This window comes from Camponotus floridanus, unplaced genomic scaffold (assembly GCF_003227725.1).
Source record: "Camponotus floridanus strain SB8 unplaced genomic scaffold, Cflo_v7.5 scaffold30, whole genome shotgun sequence".
Taxonomy (NCBI): Eukaryota; Metazoa; Arthropoda; class Insecta; order Hymenoptera; family Formicidae; genus Camponotus; species Camponotus floridanus.
The window spans coordinates 470,884-481,515 of record NW_020229437.1 but is presented as its reverse complement, the minus strand read 5'-3'; the positions used below and the strand labels follow the sequence as shown (position 1 = coordinate 481,515).

Genomic DNA, 10,632 nt, shown 5'->3' with positions numbered 1-10,632 from the left:
CGACGCGTCTAGAACTCGTCCTCGCGGTTGAATTCGATTTCACGTTCGAGCGGATCGGCAGTGATCGACCGTAGGAAATCCCATATGTTCCCGCAAGGATCCTCCTCTCCGTCAAGAGGATGCTCGAGTGATATCCATTCGATCCTTACCAAAGCATCTCGGCAGTAGACGAGGTACGATAACAATGACCTCGATGCTAACAGCGCTAGCTTTACGACGTGCCATGAATGAAGGGGTGGATGAATATTGAATCGTCAAGGAACGGACGTATCGACGTTTCGAGCACAACAATACGCTCCCCGACGAGGCAATAAGTACCTGACTTTATCCGAGAAGATGTCCCAGCCACAAATGGGATCTTAGTTAAGAAATAAATGACCCTCAATCATGCTTTCATTCCCGACTTTGATCGTTGTCGATTATGTCATCGGTGTTCCGATACGATAAAGAGTTGAAGTATTACAGCGATAAATTCCTCTTCACGATCATTCTCTTTAACGTTATACAAATTGGTTATATACATTTTCTTTGCATACATACATATAAAAATATATTTTGAAAAAATATATTTCTTCAAAATATATTCTCAACAAAAATCGCTTAATTCTCTAATTATTTTTATTCGGAATTATATACAATTATATACAATTTAATCTATTTTTCTTAAAAAAAAAAAAAAGAAAAAACAGCTCGTATATTTTTTGAACTAAATTTAAAATTCGATAAACATGTTAAGAAATAAACGACTTTCTTTTGTGAAGACGAATGTAAGAGTCAGATGGATATATATATCAAGAGAGTTATCTGTCGATCATCGTTCAGCACGGAAGGAGAACATTCTTGGAAGAAAGGGCAGCCTCCGGCATCGGAAGCACCACCACCACCATCACCACCACCATCATCCCCGTCGCCGTCGTCGTTGTCGTCGTTGCCGCCGCCGCAGATACCGCCACCACTGGCAGCAGCAGCAGCAGCAGTAGCAGCAGCAGCAACACCCCCGACGACAAGGGGATGAAGAAGAGCGTCGGTATCGAAGTGAGACGTATATATATATGTATATATATATATGTATATATATAGAGGTGCGCGCACGTCGGCAAGTTCAGTCGTCCACCGCGTGCCGACCCGCGAGCATCGTGCAGCCACCCTTCCTTAGCGAATCCCTCGTTTCCCTCTGTTTCGCTCGCTATTGTGTACGAGGGGAGTTTCGAGACCGGTCACGTGTCCCCTCCCGTTCGCACGCTCAAACGCGAGTGCAACCATGCAAGTGCGAGCACCCTCGTTCAGATTCGTCATGTAGCCTTCGAGATGAGCCGCGACTAATTATCCATGGTATTTTTCGGATCTCTTTTTTGCAAATTGAAAAGTTGCAACGCACGGTTATAAATATGACGCTCGATCGTTGGATCTACCATATGGATCTCGCGTGCGAACAATCGATCGGGCTTGTTTCTATTCTTCGATCAATGACAAATTCGATCTGTCCTGATACACGAGCCGCCGGTGATGATGCACGACTGTGTATTGCGGATATTTATTGAAATTCTACAGGATTTTAAATGACACAGTAATCATCGGTGATGACGTCAAAATCCTTTGAGAGTGATAACAAGCGCGACGCTAGTAAGACGTGTCAGAGTAGGGCATGAAATTTGTTTGTGGCATCAAATAAAACGCCGATTTGAGTGAAATGTGAAGCAACGATGGAGCTGAGGATCAGTATTCTTCTTTTAATGCTTCTTCGTCTTGCCAGTACGCTCCAAAGTAAGTAACGGAGTAGATTTATGTGACAATGTCTATCTATTAAAATCTATTAAATGTCTTAATCAATCTATTAAATGTCTTAATCAATCTATTAAATGTCTTAAATATCTTCAAAATGTTAAGGTTCAATTATCTTAAAAAAGCACTTGTGTGTGTAAAATACGACTGCATCTCGCGCATGTTGATTATTTGAAATAAAACGTAATATTGTCCGTCATAAAAAATATGTTATATACGTGTCATGTTATATTGTTAAGTGCACAAATCGATCTAAATACCAATAGCTATTATTGCAACGTCGGCGCTTCCGCGACGACCGAAAATTCATTTTAACTCGTTTCCGACCAACGTGCACAGCCGTTCGAATCGCGGCGTAAATTTACGCCTCGCGTTCCTCGCGAAAGCCCCTCGTTGCGAATCGTGACATGTTTTCTCATGAGTGTGACAGCGGGGGTAATCATCGTCCGCCGGTGCTTGGTTTACTGCGACGAGTCAAACAAGAGAGGCGCGATCGTTCTCGGGGTGTAATAAAGTTCCCGCGGGGGCTTAGAAGCGGGACGGCGAACACGAAGCCTAAAGTCCGCGAGATGTAAGCGTGAACGTGGGGTTGATACACGATGTAAAATCCGCTACGTATCGTTAAGCTTGTTTTACTACGTCCTACATCGTATCCGACTCGACGTCTAAATATATCGCGCCGCGAATGTCGCGTCTTCGGATAGCGATAGATGGATTTTCAGGAAAGGACGAGTGGAAATAAACGTTCGACACGTTATCGGATCCGGTAATGCACCATTAGTAATCCGATAACGTCTCGAACACATCGCCGTTTCTCTTTATCGCGGTGACGCGGCTTTAATCCCCCCGATGGACCAAGAGCGAGCCTCGCGGCGACGATTTAATTCAATCGATTCGATATGAAAAATTTGGGAACGTACGGATAATGCTGTCAGGAAGGATTATGCTGATGGCTTTATCGGATTAACGGAATGAATCGCGTTGAATTATCGATTTTTTCCGCTCGCGCAAGAGGGATAAGCGTATGCGTTGCTCGCTAGGTACGAAGGAAGAGGATGACGCAGAGGAAGATGACGAGGAGAGTTATCCTGTCGAAGATTATGATTACGGTGACTACGAGACCGCGACTATAACGAGCGATACCGATCTCATCGCTGGTGGTTCCCTGCCGATTTTCTTGGCGGAGCCCGTCGACACGTTTGTCATCAAAGGGAAACCGGCGACGTTGCATTGTCGCGCCGCGCACGCTCTTCAGGTAACGCATTGCACTTGTAACAATTTCTGTTGTAATTCGTACCTCTTTTCACGAGATGTTTTTTACGATGATTCGTTACTTTATTACATACATTTTCTCGTTACCCGTACAGCTACTACTTTGTACTACATGATTCACGAGAGTATCATTTTCGCACAATGCTCCTTTTCGCAGAACACCTTTGTCTTTATTTCCTTCTCGGTTCAAGTTTTGTGCACAACTCTCTCCTCTCTCCAAGTTCTTATTACCCACTTAGCCGCAATTTAACGAAGACAAGTTGTTTCTTTCACGGCATGCGAAACTGCACGCTCCACCGGCTCTTTTCCGCAGGTGTATTTTCGCTGCAACGGCGACCGGGCCGAACGTTCGCAGCAGCAGGATTTCGTCGACCCTCGTACTGGAACGAGGGTCGTCGAGGTCGAGTTGAACGTGACGAGGAACGAGGTCGAGGAGTACTTCGGGAAAGAGAGATTCAAGTGCGAGTGCGTGGCATGGTCGGGACCAGGTCAAATTCGAGGGCAGCCCGCTACGGTTGAGGTCGCCTGTAAGTAGAGAGTCCTCCACTCTGTCTCTCTCCCTGTCATCCTATATATTCCCTGTCCTCCCCCTCGATTCTCTTTGAATGATTCTTTACCGGTGTAACGAAAGGATTCTTTTTTTCTCTCGTTGCGGTAATGACCGTCGCTCATTTTCGCGTTACACGATGTGCTCCAACTCAGGAGATTACGTCATTTTCGCTCACGCTAAAACGAGGGGAAGCACGAAGCCTTTGAACAATAGTAACAAAGACCTCGTAATTTACTCTAGTTTGGAACGTAAAAATGGATTATTATAAATTTATGGGAAGCTTATTATATTCGTAGAGCGATATTGTAATATATGTAATTTTAAATTATATTTTTGTCGATATTTTTCTTCTGTATAATTTTACTTGCACGTAAAAAAATATCTTCCGCAGAAATGTCTCGTACAAAAATTATATTTTATTAAATGTACGATAAGCAATTTTAGTTATTCCATTATACTACTTATATAATAAGTTCATTAATATGATTTTTGTAACGCGCGTAAAGACTTTTAGCGCGCAGTATTCGATGTAAAGTTTACTTTCACATTTTGCAATGAGCTGGAAGATGGAACAAATTAAAGTAACAGAGTGAGCGATTCGGTTTTCATCAAGTGTCCTGTGTGACGCGCAAATCGAATACAAAATCTAATCGATATTCTATTGCAAACGAAACGACAGACGCGTAAGCCTCGGAATAGCGCTGCGTTTTTTTCAGAGAGGAAACGATGTACAATCTCTGTCATTCAATGCGGAACACTCGTCGGTTATCAAAGCTAAAATAAAGTCGCATATACATCGAGTTAAGCCATATGAAAAGTGTATTTTGGTATTTCGTGTATGGAATTCCAATAACGATACGATTGCATTGGGATTGGGCGCCTCGTAAAAGGTGTAGTGCAAGAGCAATTTTCATTTAGACATTTCGAGTCGCACTATCCCGCGCAAATAAGCGTGGCAAACAGGATGCAAAATTAAATCGGTATTTGCGTTCAAACAGAAAGCAGACGCGCTTTCGAAATTGAATCCATGATGCCGATCGAATCGATGGATACGCGACGCGCCACAGGACAATTCCCTGCACAACAATCTTATTCTACTTTCGAATGAACGAAGTGCAGGCGATTAATTTAGTAAGCGATTCAATTATTCGCGTGTGTTAACACTTAATTTTTTTGCGCTCATATATAATGCATTTGCAGATGACAATGATGTAGACTACGAAGATGAATCGCGTGTTAAGCGTGTTATTGCCGTTTATTCGGCACTATCAAAATTCGAAATAATAAAAGTTATCGCTCACGTAAATGCACACAAGATAGAAATAACTTTCGGAGTCATTTGTACGCGAGTCTATGTGAATGGAGAAAAATATTAAATTTTCAAAAATAAAAGCGAAGATAAAGTAACGTATTAAATTTGTGTTTGACTTACGATGCATCACACGAGGAAATCTTGAAGCCAGACAAGATAAATGCATTTAAAGTGATGCATTCGTAGATGGTCCATAACGCGGACTTTGTGATGCCGGACGTATCATCCATCAGTCCGGTCTACGTACCATGGCATAGAATTCCGGCAGTTTCTAAAGCGCGTAACCGCTGCATCGTGGTATACTATACGCCGAGCTTGGGCCGGTGCTTACGCTCTTCAGCGGGGGCGATATGAAAGCCTCGCTTTTTGAGCGCGGACGTGGCGTGGCAAATAATGCCGCGACGGATAGCCACGTTGAACGAATGACCGCCGTTATGCGTTCCGTGGGTCTCGCGCCGCAAATCTTTTTCCGCCTTTCTGATGGCAAAATCGTAAAAGCCCTTTCGCGTTTATACGCGCCCCCCTAATATCACTGAGCACCACTCTTTCCTCCTCTCATTCATCCTCCCGACCGTGTTTCCCGAGCGAATATTAAAAAACCGCCTGGTATCGCGGCCGATGTAGATCTGAAGAAGCACTTCCTGTCACCGCCGTACTCGCTGTCGGTGGAAGTCGGTCGCAACGCGGAATTGCGATGTTCGCCACCTTTGGGTGTACCGACGCCGAAGGTTTATTGGTTGAGAAACGGCTCGCCTCTCGAGACGACGGCCGCCGGCGCCGCTTCCGCCTCCTCCGATGCGGATCCCAACGAGATATCTGCGTCCGGCTTCGTGCAATCCGCCGATGGACATTTACTCCTCGGAGAGGCCGAATTGAGGCATCAAGGGAACTACTCGTGCGTTGCCGAGAACCTCGCCGCGAGGAGGGTCAGCGAACCGGCAGTGCTCACGATTTATGGTAAGCAATTTTATTTATCTATCTATAACAAATAATAGCAAATAACGGATGTGGTTTAAAAATGTTCGACAATCGAGAATAAGTAAAAGTGCTAAAGAATTTATGCTTCTCTATCTAGCTATCAGTTTATCATGTATAAAATTTGTTTTCTCTATTCTCTATTTGTCATATGTCTATTTTTATATTATTTTTTTTATATACTGCCAGAACTTTTTCTACTTATTTACATTTTATATTGTATTCTCGAGATAAGAATTGTGTAATCAATATCTGTATCGCAGATTCATACCTCTTTGTCACGAACTAAATTCGAAGTCGATGTGCTTGCAGATTTCACGGTGATTAAACTTTGATTTTCTTATTTTTAATTGACGTTGCATTGGATAAGCAAATCATTCATGTCTTGGCCCGTTCAAGCCGCGGGACATAACAAGATGTTATTTGTTCCCGTTTTAATTTCGTCGATATTTTTTTTTTCTCTCTTCCCGATCCATTCTCCAGTGAACGGCGGGTGGTCGTCCTGGTCCGGGTGGTCAGAGTGCAGCGTTCGCTGCGGTAGAGGCGTACAAAAGAGGACAAGAACATGTACAAATCCTGTTCCAATCAACGGCGGTCAAACGTGCCCAGGACCAGCCACACAAAGGGTAGAATGCAATCCTTCCTGCCCTGGTAGGTAAACTACAAAGACTCATTCACGCAGCACGTAAAATAATATAGAGCAACATTGCGCGAATTGTTATAGAGCATGAATTAACAAACACGCCCTATATTGAAATGTACTAGACGCTTGTTGCGTTGTAAATGGGTGTCCTGATCAAGATACGCGGATACAGATGTATCTATTCTTTCGCTGGCACGCAAATCAGATGATCGCAATTTAATCGAGATTTTCAATTTCACCCCGTTGCATACAGCGGTTGATGGCAGATGGTCAACTTGGTCCTCGTGGTCCGTATGCGGTCCTGATTGTTCGAGGGTAAGAAGGAGATCCTGCAACGACCCCCCGCCGAGCAACGGCGGTCGTTCCTGTCAAGGCAAGGACGTCATCGTCGAGTCCTGCTCCACGGATCGATGTAATGGTGAGCTCCAGCCGAGTTTCTGTTTCTTATTGTTCTTCGTGACTCGCGTTTGATGCTAACGATTTATTTGGGACGAGCGGTTCTTTTAATCGCCCCGCATTCGATTGCTATTCGCATGCGCGATGATTCATCGATAAAATGCTTGAGATGAGTGAAGTTGAAGTATTTTTAAAGATGTCCCAAAATAGTTGATTCTTCTAAACGTAATCTTGATGTAAAATTATGTATGGGATAGAGATTAAAATATTTCTTTCCTCGTTATATGCAGCGCTCGGACAAGATGGTCCAAGAGTATTCAAGGAAGGTAAAGAATGGATTTAATTATTTTGTTCGACTTTCGTTTTCCAGAGAAAAAAAGTATTTTTTCTTCTAGCGACTAGAGCAGTCGATTACAGAAACATTCTCGCACTGTGGATCACTTTAAGCTTAGCCGCGATAATTTTGGCCGTAACGACAATTTTCTTCGTTCGTCTAATGCGCCGAAAAGAAAGAATGGAAGCGTTGTACGGTGTTGCGAGATTAGACTTTCGTCGTCCGGGTGATCTCGCAAAGTCAGTCGTCTCTAAGAACGAACGCTCCGTCTTGACTAACGATAGGCGTCTCGAACATGTAATCGACGAATCGAACGCCGTCAGATTACCCAGGTATACCTGTTTCCAATCAAAATAATGAGAACACGGTACACGATAAATCAGTATCCGGTTACATCTACATAATTTTATGATGCGCTGATGCAATGTGCAGATCCTGTTCCGAGCATCATTATGACGTTCCGCAATTGTCATTACCGTCGACAACGAGACCATCGCCGAGCTCCTCCGTAACTAGGTCTTCTTGCAAGAATTCGCAGCGAGGACGCGGCATATCGGATAATGAGGAGGGACGATCTTCTCGTAAGAAATTCCCGAATAAATTTCAGAACACGAAAGCTCCTTATACAATCAGTTTCGATAAATCTACTCTTTTGCAAAATAATTCTACAAACAGAAATGAATAACTCGGATCTCTTATTCAATTAAAGAAAAATTAAAAAAACATCATCAAAATAATCCATAAATTTAAATACATTTATCTTTTCCACGCGCACAGATGAATGTTCCTTACCTCTATGACGAATTATATTTATATAATCTCAGGCTCGACATATCAAGCGAATCCTGAAAGCACAAACGAAGACGATGACGAACAGGACGACGATGAAAGACCAGATGAGAACGAGCGATCCGCGACGGATGATGGTAGTGGCTTTATCGTAAAAGCCATTATCGATGAGCAAGGTGCTCTTCTGGTCGTACCTGAAGTAGGCGTTTCGATGTCTGTGCCGGAAGGTGCGATTCCACGTGGTCGTCGACACAGTTTACATCTCGCCGTTTTAGGAGAAAATTCCTTTAGACCGAATCTTCCACCTGGACTCACTTTGCTGTCCGCGGTAGTGGCCTGTGGACCCGCAGGTATCGATCTCGTGAAGCCTGTGATCCTTCAGTTCGAGCATTGCGCCGAATTGAGAACCGGAAACTGGGAGCTAAGTCTGTGGTCCGCGGAGATCGATCTAGAGACTCGCTCAAACAACTCCACGAGCTCATCGATGAGCTCGAACGGTTCGACGTCCGTGACAACCTGGCGTAAGATACTGATGCTCGGCGGTGATCCAACGAATATGCCTGGCCAACCATTCGCGCAGCTCGATCATGCCGGGGTGTTCCTCGTCACGGAAACTCCCAGTGTTTACGCAGTTGCTGGAGAAAATTCGGTAGTCGCGCCTGGATTGGCCGTGAAACGGCTCTGCGTGGCAGTTTTCTTATCTCGCGAACGCGATCACGTCAGATGCCGCGTGTTCGAAGACACCAAAGCATCATTCAAGCTCGTGAGCGAACAGGTGAGTTCAAAATATTTGAAATTTGCATGTTTACCATAAACATGCGTTAGAAATTACAACGTTATATGCTAAAGAACATAGCTCGTATAATGAATCTTTTTTTGCGTTTGTCATTTTGAGCTATGTTCTTTTTGTAGGAACGTCGTTTAGGTAGCACTCACATTGATCATGGGACCCTTGGATTTCGTGCAAGTGGCACTTCGCTTCGCATCGATCTCGAAGACAGAGAGAGCGGTTTTGCCGAGCGACTGGAAGTACCTTATCGGCGTATTTGGGCATCCTCGAGGATCAGTATCCGGCGTTCTTTTAGAATAGAAAAAATTGTCGGCGAGCTTAGACTCGGCTTCGAGCTTCGTGCTTGTCAACGCGGCTTCGAAGATCAATGCTTGCTGCTTAGGATTGATCTTGATCTTGTGAAAAGGAATAATATGAGTGGAAAGAGAAATGCCAATAAGACGGAATCCTCAGTTGTCTTACGGACAAAAAATTCGACAAGATCCACAGAATCCGTTGTTCCGAGACCCTTTAGGTATTACTTTATCTGTAATTTAAAAGAGAGCGAAATTAATTAAGATATAATAAAATCGATGAAATTTTATTTCGATTTGCTGTAGATTTTCTAAAACGCTTAGAAAGCAATTATGCCAGTGTCTGGATCCGCCAAGCGCACGTGGAAATGATTGGCGGATGTTGGCTCAAAGATTACAAGTAGATCGGTAAGTTTTAAAGTAAAAATCTTTTGCAAGCTATCTCTCTTTGGTGGATTTGCAGAATAAATTTACACCGGCGTAACATTTTAACAGATATGTCGACTATTTTGCGACGAAGGCGAGTCCAACGGAACATATCTTGGACTTATGGGAAGCTAGACATCGCGAAGCTACAGCTCTAGCAGATTTATTGAATCACTTAAGACTGATGGGACGCGTTGACGCGGCTAACGTACTCGAGAGTCGTCTGGGGCCATGGATCTAAAAGATTATAAAAGATTTACACTGCCACAAATAAATGATACTCAAATTTATAACACGAGAGACAAAAGTTTTGTAAATAGAATAGTCATTATACGGTATTAACAAAATGGACGTAGAACTATGTTGTATAAACATTGGTAATATTTGTACATAAAAGTCGTTTACAACAAATATTACTGTATCATGCAATATTCTTTTACCCTCATTGTATAATTCTTTTTATCTGTAAATTAAAAGTACGTCATTATTTCATCCTTTATTTCTGTTAGATAATTAAATGGAGATAATATATTATTAATAAAATTTAGGATAAATCATTTTCATTTATATAACGTTTTTATCGACAAAATCAAATATATTTTAGAAAGAAAATTCTTTAATATTATTATATATTTTGAAGAACAATTCCAGATATACCTTATTAATTATTAAACAAAAATTTTCTCTTTTATATTAAATTTTCTTTCTTATAATTGATTTATTATTATTATTAAAATTAGTATCAATAATATAATTTGTTTTCAACTAATTGCATTGGATAATTAGTGCGAATATTATTTAATGAAACGGTCTTTAACAAACAATAACGGAGCGCTTGAGAGGATCAGAAATTTCAGATGACATTCATAGCCGCATATGCCTAATTTGCATCTGAATACCGATCGTCGTCAGTTATCTTGTGGTCCTCGTGCAAAATCGAACGGAAGGCGGAAGTCCGCTGGAGGATCTAGTTGTGGATAGGCAGGTATTTAGATGCCATTTAGACGTATCGTATCGCGACGCAAGCATTCGAGGAAGGCTTCCAGGTATCATGTCTTGAACCAGGGATG

At 42.6% G+C, this 10,632-nt stretch overlaps 1 protein-coding gene across 1 annotated transcript; it reads left to right on the top strand.

The window, feature by feature from the left end:
- The first annotated feature begins 1,116 nt into the window (after positions 1-1,116).
- On the top strand, positions 1,117-9,963 carry LOC105254693 (netrin receptor UNC5C). Its single transcript, XM_011263528.3, has 13 exons — positions 1,117-1,764; positions 2,823-3,037; positions 3,368-3,581; positions 5,541-5,873; positions 6,375-6,542; positions 6,788-6,952; positions 7,221-7,256; positions 7,326-7,596; positions 7,697-7,845; positions 8,089-8,828; positions 8,966-9,357; positions 9,443-9,544; positions 9,632-9,963. The coding sequence occupies exons 1-13, from the start codon at positions 1,704-1,706 to the stop codon at positions 9,801-9,803; spliced, it is 3,018 nt and encodes a 1,005-aa protein (XP_011261830.1). The 5' UTR covers positions 1,117-1,703; the 3' UTR covers positions 9,804-9,963.
- The last annotated feature ends 669 nt before the right edge of the window (positions 9,964-10,632 follow it).